The following is a 16669-nucleotide window of genomic DNA, read 5'->3' as shown; positions in this document are numbered from 1 at the left end:
GAGGCGATTAGCTAATAATTTTGACATCAATCTGTAAAAACTCCCAATTAAGCTTATTGGACGATAGTCCTTCAGGTTAGCAGCACCCTGCACCTTCAGAATTAGTGAAATGAAAGTATACTTTTCTGCATGGGGCAAACTACAATGTGCATAAAAATCCTGAAGAGCCACCATGACATCTGATTTGATGATCTGCCAAACATTCAGGCCCCGGTGCCTTGTCCCCCTTGAGATCCTTGAGAGCTTCCAACACCTCTGCTTCATCAAAAGGCCTCCTCTCCAACCAGTTCCTATCCTCATCAGAAAGCTGCTGAAAATTGACCCCATTGAATTGGGGCCTGTACCCTTGTCCATCAGAGAACAGAGACTTATAGTAATTTATTATGTCATCTGCCACCTCACTTTCCATCTCTAACAAATCCCCATCCACTCTGATGCTTGTGATTGAATTCCCCACCCTGTGGACACCTTCCTGGGCTTGGAAAGGTAAGGTCTCAATGTATCCATGCCAGTGAAAATTTTCAATGACATTCTGTTTTAATTAATCCAGTTATTCCCTTAGAATGGATCAATGGAGTGAAGCTTGAATTCTTATAGGCTGTTAATTGTTTCTGAGAACAATTCTTTATATTCTAAATGCACTTCTATTACAAGATATTCTTTCTGGAATTATGGATTACATTGCTATTAGTCTTGGTCTGTCTCCTATGCGATTGACATTTTTCCATTAGTTTCATGGATGAAACTTCTGAACTCTTGTGTTATTTTTGCAGCAAATTCCATGACATCTATGATGAGGATCATTTTATCAGTACCTTGGAAAATGATGTACGTGTGGTCACTAAACTGCCTGGCTTCATTATGGAACGATTTGACCGCAACATGAGTAATGTTTATAACTTCAGAATAAAGGCTTGGTCTTCCATTCGGTACTACAAGGATGCAGTTCTTCCAAAGCTTCTTGAAGAACAGTAAGTTAAAATATTCTTTTTTTGTATTTATTTTCTCTTACACGCTCACTGCATATCAAATGCAAGTGTTGCTTTAAAATGGCATACATTCCCCATCCTATTTCTGAATCCCTTTTTCCAAGGACAATTCCTTACTTTGGAACGGAAGTTATCTGTTCGAGTGAGTGTGATATTGCATGTTATTTCTGGTTGTCTGTGACCATTTGTTGATATGAACTTCACAAGATATCTTTAATTATGTGTACCAATTAGTAAATGGTTTTGTTTACAGAATTTAATATTTATACTTTTCTTTTTCAATGTATAGTAAATCTATATGTGTAGACCATAGTAAGGAGATCTATGAGAGAGTATTACTGTTTTGTCACAAAAGGGAAATAATATCAGTTTCCATATAGTCCAAACAGTTCATAAATTCCCATTGTCTGGTCGTGGCCTTGTGCTCAATGCTTTGAAAGCTGTACCAGTGATGCAGATAAAGAAGCCAGGAAAGAGTCCATGGAGAAATAAATAAGTTTTCTGATTCCTATAATAATATAAGACTTTTTTGGTAATTTGGATAATAGTATCTTTTAAACTCTTTTTTAATTTATTTTCTAGTTTATTGGTGTCTTAGGAATGGGTTTTTAAGTCTTAATGTCTCTGTTCTAGTTTCCGCTTGAAGTTGGTATATCTTAGCATAATGTCTCTGTTCTAAGTAAGTTTCCTTGGCCTGTTCCCAAATCTCACAAGATGTATCAGCCCATATGAAGTTTTTCTTTACATGTGGCAGCATAGAACCCAAGAGCCATGACATAACCATACTGTTCTCTTGATCCCATCTATCATGTTCAGCTGTACCAGATTTTGGTTCTTTAACTTTCTCATTTATATAACCAGCCTTTCCCCTAGCCGTCACATACAGTTTGATGCCTTTGGACCATTCCAAGTAATTGAGATCATCAAAGGGAGTGATAGACATCGAGAAATTTATGCAGTCCATTCCTCCATTCAGATTTCCTTGGGGAGAGGTAATACCAGAAGATGCTGAATCTTCAATAGACATTGGGCTCACTGTATTACTGCTTATTTCCCAAAGACAGAACTGAGAAAACTGAGGTTCTGTACCTCTACAGCACTGTTATTAGAACAAAAAAAAAAAAAAGTCCAACAAGCCAACCAAACAGAGGATAATACTTCAAACAAAGAGAACAGCAGAACTTCAGCCATCTTCGAATAAAGAGAGGCTTTAATAAACTAGTTCAGTGGGACTGAGGTCAGAAAACCCCAGCCGAATAGCTATCAGCTTATAGTAACAAAGAGAACCAGTCTCTACAAATCCAAACTGTAACATCCACAGTTATAGCAGCATACTGAAAACTAAATGTAACAGTACATACCTGGAGTACATCAATAAACTCCTGACGCACAGTCCATAAGAGAGAGGGCAAACCCCAAAGAATACTATTCACTGCATTTGGCTGCCACCAAAAACACCATAGAACCTCCTCTTGGTACAATGACCAAGAAAGAAAAAGAGAAAACACAAAAGCATGGGCCTAGTTCAGTCCGATGAGGCTTTGATTCTTCTTCCAGTCAAAAAGGAGATTTCAAATGAAAAAACTCAATCCGAGAAGCCTGAGCCTGGATCAGTGCTCTGATACCATGTAGTCCAGCAAGAAGAAAAAGAAAAAGAAGAAGAAAAGGAGAAGAGGAAGGAAAAAAGGGAAGAAAAGGTTCTATTCCAAAAGTTCCAAGGCCGGCAGCACCTAAGTTAGTATTTATACTAAGGGCGACAGCATACAGTAAAAAGATAAGAGAAAGACAAAATTACCCTTGTGGCAATACATAACACATTTCAACACTAGTTAATCTGCATCTAGCAGAGAAGGTATATCTCCTACTCCTTTTGCTCTAATTTGGTAGTTCCCTCCCTCATGGAAAAGAGATAATCTCTTGCACATCTGAGATCCTGGTTTCCATCAAGTGTTCTTAGACAGTGTATCTTATTGTTATTTTTTGATAGTTTGACAATTTGAGCATGCGTGTAGTCTCAATTTATTTTTTACTAACCCTTAAGAATAGTTTTGAGACTTTAGCATGAAACTATGAAAATACTCTGGAGAATTGTGAAGTAGAATCCTATTGGAAATTGTATTTAATTAATTGATTTATTATTTTCTGAAAATTTTGTTTTTTGGTGAATGGATAATGCAGGATCATAAGAATTTCTCCTTTTGCAAATCGTTTGTCATTTGATGCTCCTCCAGTTGTCCAACGCCTTAGATGCTTAGCAAATTATGAAGCATTAAGATTCTCAAAAGCTATAGCAACATTTGCAGAAACTTTAGTTGCAAGGATGAAGCTAAACAGTGCAAACAATAATGGAAAATATGTTGCAGTGCATCTGCGCTTTGAAGAGGTTAATTTTTCATATGAAAGAAGCATTGTAATTTGTCATTGTAAAATTCTCAATAGAATCTTGGTAGGAAGCATGGGTAGTGATTATTCTTGTTTACAGGACATGGTTGCTTTCTCTTGCTGTGTATTTGATGGTGGGGAGGAAGAGAAGCACGACATGAATGCCGCAAGAGAAAGAGGTTGGAGAGGAAAGTTCACAAAACCTGGTCGTGTTATAAAGCCTGGAGCTATCAGGATAAATGGAAAATGCCCCCTTACCCCATTGGAGGTAATACTCTTTCAATGTACCCATTTTTCCTTATGGATCTGTTTGTAGTTTTTTGTAAAGAACTTCTGTTACACGCATGCTGTTATGCAATGCATCTTTTATTTGCATTCACAGTTTTCTATATGTTGCTCATGTGGCCTTTTATGTTTCATTCATATATTTTGATTATACAGGTGGTGAATAGATTTAGTTCTTTTGATATTGAATAGTGATTGAAGATGTAATTAACAATCTATACTTGGCCTTTAAAGGTGATAAACATATATGTAATAATTGTCAAAAATGGTCTTGTAATATACACATCAATTGTGAAAAGTGGTGTTATAAACTTATAATAGAAACTTCACAAATGGGACAATGTCAAGTTTCCCTTAATGGTTTCACTTTACATTTTTTGGGTGCTTCATGTTTCTTTTGTTCTTTTTCCTTTTTCTTTCTAGTGTAGCACTTAATCAGATTATAGTGTGATGGCACATTGGTATAGGACCTTCTGAAATCAGGTCTAATGCTGGACTAAATGGTATGGTAAAGCAATTTAAGTAAACAATAAGAAGGCAAAAGTTTGGGAGGGAACTAGAAGTCATGGGATATCTTTGCGTTATTCTAAATTGCAATATTAATAGTGTTGTACCTTATTACATGCATCAATGGGCATCTTGTTGATTCACTAACAACTGGTTTCTTATTAATTTGAATGCCATCAGGTGGGGCTGATGCTTAGGGGAATGGGTTTTGATAACAGCACATCGATTTATTTAGCATCTGGAAAGATCTACAAGGCTGAGAAAACTATGGCTCCACTTCTTGAAATGTTTCCCCTTCTACAAACCAAAGAAACACTAGCATCTGTGGAGGAGTTAGCTCCATTTAAGGTATGGATGCTAATGGCTTCTATTTACAGCACACACGTATCAATGGTCCTTTTCAAGGTCATTACTTTAACTTGAGTTGCTTCTGCTTCTAGAACTACTCTTCCAGGATGGCTGCTTTAGACTACACTGTTTGTCTTCACAGTGAAGTATTTGTGACAACTCAAGGTGGAAACTTCCCCCACTTTCTAATGGGCCACAGAAGATATTTGTATGGTGGGCACTCTAAGACAATCAGGCCTGACAAGCGAAAGCTAGCATTACTGTTTGATAATCCAAATATTGGGTATGTTTTCATTGACTAAGTGTTCCTTTTATATATATGCATTGCAGTGAACCATTATCCATAGATTAGTGCCTTAAAGCTTATTTAAGTGCTTTGGTTGTCTATCCATTTAGGGACATGGATAAAGGGAAATAAGAGCTAGACATTATTGTGATGGATAGTAACTTTTAGCCATTAATCAAGCATTTCTTGAAGAGTGCAATTTCTTTGGATAAAACAATAATGTGAGTGTTTATCATCAGTAAAAAGAATGAATTGGGTGTGATCTAATAAAAACAATAGTGGGAAAAAAATAAAGAGATCTGCTAATATAGCTTATTTGTGTAAGCTTGTTAAATATGATTGATTTATTCAGTGTCTTCATTAAGATATTCTATCTACATTGATTTATTCTATTGTCTAAGATGTGTCAGTCATGTAGTAAATTCTTCTTTCAAGTCGGGTGTACCCAATTTGACGAGTTTAAACAGCACTATTCTTGGTCCTCAGGTCAGGCCCATTCAAATTTCAACAAATCCTCATCCTGAGTCTGCCTAAGTTGCACCTTTTCCATTCCATCAGGTGGCAGGTAACTGATCATTTATATCTTTATCCTCTTCCTGTTCAACTCCTTAAATATTCAGGAATTTCGACCTGAACCTGCATGCTCCTAACAGTTAGTTTCATATCAGCTTCTTCAGTGATACATCAATAGGTTTTGGAATCATTTTAGAATGTAAATAAAAACAGAAACTACTATAGATTCTCATTTATGAACCAGTAAAAAGCAGATTATCCTCTTTGAACGGTGAAATTATATTTTCAAGTGATGGAAATCAATCCCATGAGAGAGATGTTAGAGAATAACCAATTCAGGGACCTCACCTAACAGATTAAGCTTTTAGGTTGAACGGTTCCTTGAGATGGTATTAGAGTCTGTTCGATCAAGTGATCTAGTGTTCGATTCTCGTCGTCCCCATTATAATTAATTAAATTTCAGCACAAGGTATGGGTGGGCCTGTGCTTGTCCACGTTTCAAGCCCGATGGGCTTTTGCGTGAGGAGGCATGTTAGAGAATAAAAACCTATTCAGGGACCTCACCTAACAGCTTAGACTTTTAGATTGAAAGGTCCCATGAGAAGAGACATAAAAAGATTCTTGATTAGACTTTTTTCTTAAAGATTTCTAGTTTATACTTCTTGGATTCTCTTTTAGTTAGAAGTTACAGACTTACAGTTACCCTTAATATAGACCAACTTAGGGGGTATTTGGTAGTGTGGTCTCTGTAAGGTGTGGTGTGTTTGAATCCACTGTGCTCCACTTTGTTGTAGTTGAAAGCACATGGTTTGAACCACACCACACTCCATTAGGTGTTCTGCACTGTGGTATGGATGTATTGTTAACAAAATATATCTTTAAGCTCAAATGACTCAATGAATTGATTGAATTCTTCTTGCTAGTTGTTACATGTTGCTTGGTACTATTACTCCCATAAGAGAACCTAAAAACATCGCCATGGAAATTTTTCATTACCCAAACAAATCCATCCACCACATTCTTTAATTTTAATGGCATTGTAAATCTCATCACCGGTTCCTCCAAACACTTAACTATCTGCTCTTGTCACATTGTTATTATTCCTCTAGAGGAGGCACCCATGACCTAATTAATACCTTTCCATCCCCAAATACCCCTGATTCAACTTCTACCCCCCTCATATAATTTGGTTTCCTGGATCATCACAATGTCATTTTTTTCTTTCCTTAACAAAACCTCTTTAATCACTTTCCTTTTAGTGGCACTACCCAATCCTTTTACATTTGAAGTTTTTTTTGATGAATAATGAGTGATTTTATTAAGAATTAGAAATATAAAAGATACACAGAAAGTTCCCAAAAAAGAGGCACGAGAGGCAGCTTCAGATCAAAACAAAGAATTACAGTTTAGCCCCAAACATCTGATTCCTATGCACCCCTTGTTTAGCTAGTGAGTCTGCTATCCCGTTTGCAGATCTTCTTTCCCATTGGAAATGGACTGACATATTTGTAGTTAGCAATCTGAAGCAGGCTGCTGTTTCTGGTTCTTTTAACCACTGGATCACCAGCTTAGAGTCACCTTCAATTAAAAGCTGTTCACAATTCAGTTCTTTGGCAAATTCAGCTTCTTGTAACATTGCCTGAATTTCTTCATTAACTGAATCCCCTACTCCTATAGGGCCAGAATATAGAGTGATAATTAATTTAAACTTTTCAAATTTTAAGGTTGTCATTCTTCCTTCATCCATCTATGGGTCGCAATATAAGCAATATTTGGCGAAATATCCCCGATATATCCCATTTTTCTAAGTGGCGATATGAAATTTTCTAGGAATCTTTTTTTTTTCCTAATACCTCTGATATTTTGTTGATATTGTTGAAGATTAATCAGTTTTATGATGTTTTTCTGAGTAGATGTTTTATGTTAGTTGTTAGGAGGTGGGGACCATAGTAGTTATGTGAGTCCAAATTTTATTATGTTTTTGAGTCATATATGTTGTTTTATGTTTTGCCGCCCTATAAGGGCATAATTGTCTTTGTACTATATTATTTTTAGTATAAATAATAAGTGAAGGGGGCGGCTAGATTATTGCTCTCTTTTCTTTTCAACTTCTCTTCTTCTCCTTCTCTCTTCTCTCTTCAATAAACTACTTTTCTTTCATTTTTTTAATTCAGCAGATTTCTACTTGGTATCAGAGCATCGACTAGGGTTTCTTGAAGCATTTTCATGCAATCCTAGATTAGCGACTGCATGAAGTAGTAAAGGGCTGATCGATCTACTATAGATTGCCCAGTTCTTGGATTTTTTGGTGGGATCTAGTCATCAGGAAGGTGATATACTGTTTAGCATCAAAATCGGGAAGAACTGGAGTACGGGGAAGAGTCCCAGAAAAGTTGGACTCTTTGTTTTTGATCTGATCTTGGGTGCCCAAGTATTGTTAGTTTTCTTTTGATTTTCTGAAGAGGGCGGTTTGGTTTTTGGAATTTTCTGAGCCTCCTAGAGTGATCGATTTACTCTTCTCTCTGTTGGGAGGCATAGGGAGGAGAGAGATTTCTCTCCAGCTAGGGTTTTCTTCTTCCGGAAGGGTTGGTTTCTGTGTGTGTGATATTAAATTATTTTTGGAAGGTCTCCAATCTATTTTTTCTTACTATTGAACTATTTGAAGTAAGATGGAGAGTTGAGAAGAAAAACAACCTTTTGAGAAGAAAGGACTGTTTAGAAAGTTGCAAAAATTCAAAAGAAAGTAGTAGAAATCAGAGTTCAAGAGGTGAGAAGAAGAAGAAGAAGGTGGCAGCAACTTGGGTTCAGAGAGAGAGATTTTCGAACATAATCTCTTCTCTTACTCCCTTAATTCTATTTTATTAAGCTAAACTTTAGTAATTTACAGAGAAGCCCCTAGTTGGGCAGAGAATTAAAAAAACATAGCATAAGAAAGAATAAAGCTCAGATTAAGGCCCATTACAACAAAGAACATAAAAGATAAAAAAGGATAAACAGCCTATGGGTCATTCAGCCCATCTTCTTTACACTCCCCCTCAAGCTGAGCATAGATGTCAATCATGCCAAGCTTGCCAGTATCATGCTGAAGTTTAGCCTTGGGAATGCCCTTGGTGAGGAAATTAGCTAATTGTCCTTCAGAGGTGATGAAAGGTAGACACACTTCTCCAGAAGCAACTCTTTCTCGAATGGTGTCTGTCAACTTCTATATGCTTAGTTCTGTCATGTTGCACTGGGTTGTGAGCAATGTTGATGACGGCCTGATTATCACAGTATAACATCATTGGCTTATCATGCTCAATACCCAGTTCCTTCATCAAGGGTCTAAGCCACAATAGTTCAAAAACTCTATGAGCCATGGCTCTGTATTCTGCTTCGGCTGAAGATCGAGCAACAAGTGATTGTTTCTTGCTTCTCTAAGAGACAATATTACCTGCCACCAAGCTACAATACCCAGAGGTAGATCTTCTGCCATCAATGTTTCCGGCCCAGTTAGCATCTGTGTAGGCTTCAAGTTTCATATGGCCATGCTTAGCAAATAGAATTCCCTTTCCAGGGGAGCCCTTCAAATAACACAGAATCCACTCTGCTGCTACCATGTGAGTATCCCTAGGAGCATGCATGAACTGACTGATGCAACTGACAGCATATGCAATGTCTGGCCGAGTCATGCATAGATAAAGAAGTTTTCCAAGTAGTCTCTGGAAGACTCCCTTATCTTCTAACAATATTCCATCTGAAGTAGAGAGTTTATGGCTCATATCGATAGGAGTAGCAACTGGTCTAGCACCCATCTTCCCTGTTTCAAAGAGCAAATCAAGAACATACTTTGTCTGAGAGATAAGGATCCCTTCCTTGGACCTAGCAACTTCTACGCCAAGAAAGTATCTCAATTCCCTAGATCTTTGATCTCAAACTCTGTATGAAGGAAAGATTTGATATCATTAATCCTTGAGACATCATTATAGTCACAACATTATCACCAATATACACAATCAGGTAAACGACCAAGGATCCTCTCCTCTTCACAAAGAGGGTATGATCAGACTGTGTCTGTACATAGCCAAAGCTAACAAGGGCAGCCCTAAACCTTTCAAACCATGCTCTAGGGGACTGTTTGAGTCCATAAAGAGATTTCTTCAGTCTGCAGACCTTTCCTTTCATATTTGTTTCATGCATCTCTGGAGGAAGAGACATATAGACCTCCCCACGTAACTCTCCATTCAGAAATGCATTCTTTACATCCAGTTGATAAAGTGTTCAGTCTGAGTGTGCAACCAAAGATAGAAGAACTATCACAGAAGTCATCTTGGCAACAGGGGCAAAGGTCTCCAGATAATCAATCCCATATTTCTGTGTATAGCCTTTTGCAACCAGCCTAGCCTTGTACCTTTCAATGGTGCCATCAACATGATATTTGATAGTAAAAACCCACTTACAGCCTACTGGATCCTTCCCTTCATGCAAATCAACCACTTCCCAAGTGTCATTCTTGTGCAGGGCATCAATTTCTGTTCTCATAGCATCCCTCCATTCTAGAATAGTAAGAGCTTCTGACACAGACCTGGGAGAGAGCAAACTATAAGAAAGGTGTTTGGAAATGCAATGTGTAGTACACTTTCTTTTTCCTTTCCTAATAGCAATGGGGATATCAAGGTCTGGGAATGATGGCTCCAAAGGGGCTGTAATAGTACCTGTTGTCTCATCTGTAACTAGAAGTGCATGAGGCTCATGTGTTGGAGGGGAAACAATCTGTTCATTTCTGGTTCTTTTCCATTGGTACAACCTAGGATTAAAAAGCGGGCGATGAGGTAAAGGAGGAGGAATAGGAACACTAGAATGAGAGTGAAGTGACTGATCCTCCCTTGACTCATTTGAAGGAGGAAGAGACTCAGCAAAAGACTCAATTGGGACAAGAAGAGGAAGAGCAAACACCTGTGACATCCATTGAGACATACCGAGTGCCAGTCTTCGGATCAAAACAATAGTAACCCTTCTGTGTGGGGGAATAACCAAGGAAGATACACTTGTGGGCTTTTGGTTCAAATTTATGTCTCTGGACACTTGGGATATGTACATAACAAGTGCAGCCAAAGACACGAAGAGGAATAGGAAAAAGATCCTTGTCTGAATGAAGAAGATTGAAGGGAGACTTAAACCCTAAAACCCTGGATGGCATACGGTGTATAAGGTAGGTAGCAGTGAGAACAACATCACCCCAAAATTTTGTAGGGACATGTGAGGCAAATAGAATACTTCTTGCAACTTCAACAATATGTCTATTTTTTCTTTCAGCAACTCCATTCTGTTTTGGGGTCCTAACACAGGAGCTTTGATGAATAACCCCTAAATCAGTGAAATAGCAGGTCAAGTTTTTCTCAAAATATTCTTTTGCATTGTCGGATCTAAAAATTTTAATTCTGGTATCAAACTGGGTTAGGACAAATTCATGGAATTGCCTCACAAGTCTGGGAACTTCATCACGGGACTTCATAAAAAATACCCAAGTGAATCGAGAAAACTCATCAATGAACAAGATAAAATATTTGTAGCCACCCATAGAAAGTAAGTGGTAAGGCCCCCACACATCAGAGTGCACAATATTAAAAGGAGAAGATCTTTTATTACTCAGAGGATAACTGTTTCTACAATGTTTTGACAGTTCACAAGACTCACAATGAAGACTGGACAAACTAATTCCCTTAAATAGTTCTAGGAATAAATGACTTAATGCAGAAAAAGAAAGATGACCCAAACGAAAATGACATAACATGACTCGACTGATGGACTCTGTAGATGTAGACCCAAAAGCAACTTTTCCAGGTTGTTCATGGCACTGTCCAGGAGTATCCAGTAGATATATTCCATTCGCCTCACGGCCACTCCCAATCACCTTCTGAGACTCCAGATCCTAAAAAACACATAGTAGGAAGGGAAGAAGGTTACACAATAGTTTAATGACTTAGTTAGGCTACTTACAGAAAACAAGTTTGTATTTAGTCTGGGTACATGAAGAGCAGAAGGAAGAGCCAAGGAGTCTGTAGCCTTGATGGTTCCCTTGCCGGAGATAGGGGCAAGAGAGCCATCGGCTAGGGTGATTTTGTCATGTCCAGGAAGTAAATCATATGAAACAAACAAAGTAGAAAGGTTGGTCATATGATCAGAAGCACCAAAATCAATAATCCAAGGGATCCTACAATTACCTAAAATGATTGTATGATTGGCAGAAGCCCGTATAGCTGAGTGAGCAAATGCAGAAGAGGTTGAATTTCCTAGAGGGTTGGAAGAAGAGGTCACACTCTCTAGGTGATTGATCATCCTCCCAAACTTCTCATATTCTGCCTTCATAGCTGCTAACTGTTCACTAGCTGTCATCTCTTCAGTTTGGTATCTGTCACTATCTAGACCAACAACAACATTGGCACTCCCTGCCTTTATATTATCAGACTTCTTCTGAAACCGAAGTGGTAGGAGCTCAGGATGCAATTTCCAGCACTTGTCTTTAGTGTGTTTTGGCTTTTTACTGTACTCACAGATAATCTCTTTCTTCCCTGAGCTACTCGGAGTCCCTACAACCCCCTTGGGTTTCACTCCCATATTAGCAAAGTGATCATTTAGACCAGCCCCTTGGACCTGGACAAGTCTTCTGCTTTCTTCACTACTTACCAAGGCATATGTTTGAGACAGTGAGACGCTATCCTTGGATAAAATATTTTTCTTTGTAATGTCGTACTCTGGGTTTAGCCTTGTCAAGAACTCAAACACCCTGTTTCTCTCAACCAGTTTTCTATAGGTCTCAACATCCTTAGTGGTGTCCCAGGCTACAGCTTCTATCAAGTCTATTTCTTGCCATAAAGACTTCAGTGTTGAGAAGTATACAACTAATGGTTTCTCCCCCTGTCTCAAATTCTTCACATCACTTCTCAACTTGTAAACCCTGGCCACATTTAATTTTTGGGAATATGTTTCAGCAACACTATCCCAAATTTCCTTTGCTGAATTCATCCACAAATAGTGTTGACTAATCTGTGGTTGCATTGAGTTCACAAGCCATCCTATAACAGTATAATTTTCTTGCATCCACTTTTCATATGATGGATCATCTTCCGGATGAGCCTTTTTGCTCCTGGAGATAAAACCCCATTTGCCTCTACTACAAATATGAATTTTTACTGATTGTGACCAAGCCAAATAATTAGTTCCATCCAGTTTGATTGTGGTCACAACCAGTAGAGAGTCTACAGAGGCTCCCGAAACTTGTCCGGATTTGACAACATGCTTGTTTTCAAAGTCTGAAGAGTTCATCTTCTTAAATACTTCAAAAATGACTTCAAACAATTTCGAATAACAACAAATGAAGACAGAACAAAAACTATGTTGTGAGCCAACCTCTATGTAGCTGTACCAATAACCTGTGTCACACCCGGAAGTTGGGAGAAACAGAGAAAACTCAGCCGCTCCTTGTAGACTTCACAGAACACCAATCCACTTGATTCAATCTTCAAGAAGAATGAGAAGGCCTTTAGTCATTGAGCGCCTAGGTCAAACTCCCTCTGGGGCCCGCAATCAGATTTCTCCAAAAAATTAGGGTTTTGGGCAACACACTTGAATCTGTTAAGAGGACAACAAAACTAGTCTCCTTCTCTCCAGAAACCACTAACAACTGGGCTGAAATAGGTTTCTTTAACTATTCATACGATTCAGTTCTCCATACACATTGTGTATGGGGGAAAAAAGGTGAAAAAAAGGGAAAAACGAGCTTGCTCTGATACCAAGAAGAAAAACAGCCTTTTGAGAAGAAAGGATTATTTAGAAAGTTGCAAAAATTCAAAAGGAAGTAGCAGAAATCAGAGTTCAAGAGAGAAGAAGAAGAAGAAGGTGGCGGCAACTTGGGTTCAGAGAGAGATTTTCGAACATAATCTCTTCTCTTACTCCCTTAATTCTATTTCATTTAGTTAAACTTTAGTAATTTACAGAGAAGACCCTAGATGGGCAGAGAATTAAAAAGACATAACATAAGAAAGAATAAAGCCCAGATTAAGGCCCATTACAGCAAAGAACATAAAAGATAAAAAAGGATAAACAGCCTATGGGCCATTCGGCCCATCTCTCTACAAGTTGGAATACCGAGATGAAATCTACCGGTACTGTGAGACTGGGTGTTGGAGGTAGTAGTGATATTTTTGGGTCTGGGATCATTAGTACAGTAAAACTTGATGATACTAATTATTTGGAGTGGGTACAATCAGATAAGATGGCTATTGGTGCCTGTGGAAAATTAGGGTATCTCACTGGGGAGGAGAAGAAACCTGATACAGACTCTTCCCGATGGGTGCAGGAGAATTACATGGTAATGTCCTGGCTGTGTAATTCTATGTTACCTCATATTGCAAAAAAATTCCTATGGGCTAATACTGCTAAGGAGATTTGGGATGGAGTGATTGAAACCTACTCTCAGAAGCAAAATGAAGCCAGAGCCTATTAGTTAAGAAATCAGGTTATAAGTATGAAATAGGGAGAAAAATCTCTTGCTATGTATTTCTCCATGCCGAAAACCCTATGGCAGGAAATAGATCACTTAGAAACTGTGATATGGGAAAGTGTAAATGATGCAGCAACTTATCATAAACTGCTAGAGAGGAATAGGGCTTTTGGGTTCTTGGCAGGGCTGAACCCTAAATTTGACATTGCTAAGCAGCATATTCTTTCTAGGGAGGGTGTGACACTTTCTCAGGCCTATGCCGTTGTCTCTGGAGAGGAGAGTAGGAGGAATGTAATGCTGAGACAGCCTGGGGTTGACTAGTCGGCTATGGTTGGTACAACAAAACCTAAGCCGAATGGAGACAGGGGGAGTAGTAAGACTAGAAGGGAAGATAAGAAGGACTTGGTGTGTGATTATTGCAAGAAGCCTAAGCATACCAGTGACACTTGTTGGAAGCTTCATCCAAATCTTATGCCTGCTCGGATAAGGAACAAGATTACAGGAGACTCTTTGGCCCCTCTTTCCCAAACCGATTGGAAATCCATTGTAGTAGCAGTAGTGAGAACAGAATTGGAGAGATTTGGACAGCTTATGAGTAAGAAAGATTCACCTAGCTCTAGCCTTCTAGATGGGAGACTCTTTGGCCCCTCTTTCCCAAACCGATTGGGAATCCATTGTAGTAGCAGTAGTGAGAACAGAATTGGAGAGATTTGGACAGCTTATGAGTAAGAAAGATTCACCTAGCTCTAGCCTTCTAGATGGGCAGTAGAATGCAGGAGCCAACTACACCACTTCCTTTGCACATACAGGTAGTTCATATGCAACTGCAAATCTTGCATCCACTTCAGGTAAGGAGGGACCTCCCTGGATTATAGACTCAGGAGCATCTGAGCACATGACTAATGCCCCTACCCTTTTCAGTTCCTATCAGTTGTGCTCGCAAATGGTTCACATATGCCCATTGTTAGGAAGGGGACAGTTAGAGTGACCAATGACATAAGTCTGTCTTCTGTTTTACATGTCCCTAGACTTCATACCAACCTACTGTTTGTTAGTTCTTTGACAAAAAATTTGAAATCTTCTGTGACCTTTCTTCCTGGTAATTGTGTTTTGCAGGATCTGGAGTCAAAGAAGATGATTGGGAGTGGTCGTGAGGTGAATGGTGTCTACCTTCTAGATGAGATTCTGAGATATTAGGGCCATCATGTTAGCAACAGCAGTAGTAGTGGGTCAGAGTTAGTGAAACAGATTATGCTTTGGCACAATCGCTTGGGACCTCTTTCTTTTAGTTATTTGAAATGTCTTTTCCCAAAGTTGTTTGAGTTTGTTCAGTTATCTACTTTGGAGTGTGAGAGTTGTCAGTTAGGAAAGCATTGTAGACATTCTTTTAAACCAAGTAATAAAAGAAGTACTTTTGTTTTTAATATTGTTCACATTGATGTATGGGGCCATATCATATCCTTTCCATGGGAGGATTCCGTTACTTTTTCTTATTTGTGGATGATTATACACGATATTCTTGGATATATTTGATGAGATCACGTGACGAGGTTCCTAACTTGGTACGACAATTCCACCAGATGGTTCTAACACAATTTAGAGTGAGAACTAAGGCTTTTAGATTAAATAATGCCAGAGAATACTTTGAGAAGGACCTGACCACGTATCTCTTAGAACATGGTGTAGTTCATTAAAGCAGTTGTGCATATACACCGCAATAGAATGGAGTTGCTGAGAGGAAAAACAGACACATTGTGGATCTGGCAAGGAATCTTATGGTGTGTGCTTCAGTTCCTGTGCAGTTCTTATAGTTGTGCATTTGATTAACCGTGTTCCTTCATGGACTTTGGGGTTTAAGGTGCCATTTAGTCTTCTTTTTCCAGATGGGGAGATATTTCATATACCTTTAAGGGTTTTTGGTTGTGTTTCCTTTGTTCACATTCTTGGCCCTCATCGCAAGAAATTGGATCCTAAGGCCAAGAAATGTGTTTTTTTTTGGGTATGCTCAAAACCAAAAGGGGTATTGCTGTTATGACCCAGTGTCGAGGAGCAGATTTGTCACTATGGATGTTACCTTCTTTGAATCCACCTTATGTTCCTCTGTTCCTCTTCCTGATTCTTTGGTGCCTCCATTAGTTCAGCCAGCACCTACACCTCCAGTTTCATTACCTGAGCCACTACGGGAAACTTCACAGAAATATCAGCGCTGGTAGATGATGGTTGACTCCACACATCCTCAACCCACACCACTTTCTATCAGTCCTTTTGAAACTTCATATTCGGCAGACATGGTTCCAGGTATTCCTCTTGAGCCTGAGCCTGTTATGTTTTCTGATGATAATGTTCTTGTCCCTAACACCATTGTTGCAGCTGATCCCACTGACCTTGATTTTCCCATTGCACTTCGTAAGGGGAAGAGAAAGTGTATAGCCCATTGCATTTCACACCATCTTTCCTACAGTGCCTTATCACTCTCTTTCTTCCCTGGATTTTGTGTCTATACCCAAAATTGTTATTGAGGCTTTCTCCAAACCTGAGTGGAAAACAGCCATGCAAGATGAGATGGATGCTTTGGTTAAAAACCAAACTTGGGAAATAGTTGATCTCCCCCTAGACAAGGAGACGGTCAGATGTAGATGGGTATTCACAGTGAAGTATAGGGCCGATGGAAAGATAGAGAGGTACAAGGCAAGGTTGGTAGCAAAAGGGTGTACTTAGACCTATGGTGTTGATTATCTGGAAACCTTTGCACCAGTAGCTAAGATGAGTTCAGTCCGTATCCTTTTATCTCTAGCAGCCACCTATTCATGGCCCTTGTTCCAGCTTGATGTCAAAAATGCCTTCCTCAATGGTGATTTACAAGAGGAGGAATATATGGAC

At 38.9% G+C, this 16669-nt stretch overlaps 1 protein-coding gene across 6 annotated transcripts in view; it reads left to right on the top strand.

The window, feature by feature from the left end:
- Positions 1-16669, top strand: part of LOC104601090 (protein ESMERALDA 1-like) — a 57615-nt gene that overhangs the window by 24215 nt on the left and 16731 nt on the right. For 3 of the 6 annotated variants that reach the window (XR_002023609.2, XR_016084071.1, XM_010264403.2), the window contains exons 5-10: positions 774-971; positions 3168-3372; positions 3472-3639; positions 4344-4511; positions 4604-4794; positions 5284-5362. Coding sequence is in view for 2 of the 6 variants with exons in the window: in XM_010264403.2 (XP_010262705.1) it covers positions 774-971; positions 3168-3372; positions 3472-3639; positions 4344-4511; positions 4604-4794; positions 5284-5362 (1009 nt within the window). In the remaining 4 variants the exon portion in view is untranslated. The remainder of the gene's footprint in view (positions 1-773; positions 972-3167; positions 3373-3471; positions 3640-4343; positions 4512-4603; positions 4795-5283; positions 5363-16669) is intronic. The other 3 variants (XR_016084072.1, XR_002023610.2, XM_088901291.1) reach the window with 1 other exon arrangement.

The sequence above is a fragment of the Nelumbo nucifera genome, chromosome 3 (genome assembly GCF_055504915.1).
Source record: "Nelumbo nucifera cultivar China Antique chromosome 3, China Antique-T2T, whole genome shotgun sequence".
Lineage (NCBI taxonomy): Eukaryota > Viridiplantae > Streptophyta > Magnoliopsida > Proteales > Nelumbonaceae > Nelumbo > Nelumbo nucifera.
Note: the sequence above shows the minus strand (reverse complement) of the source record. Positions and strands in the feature narration are given on the sequence as shown.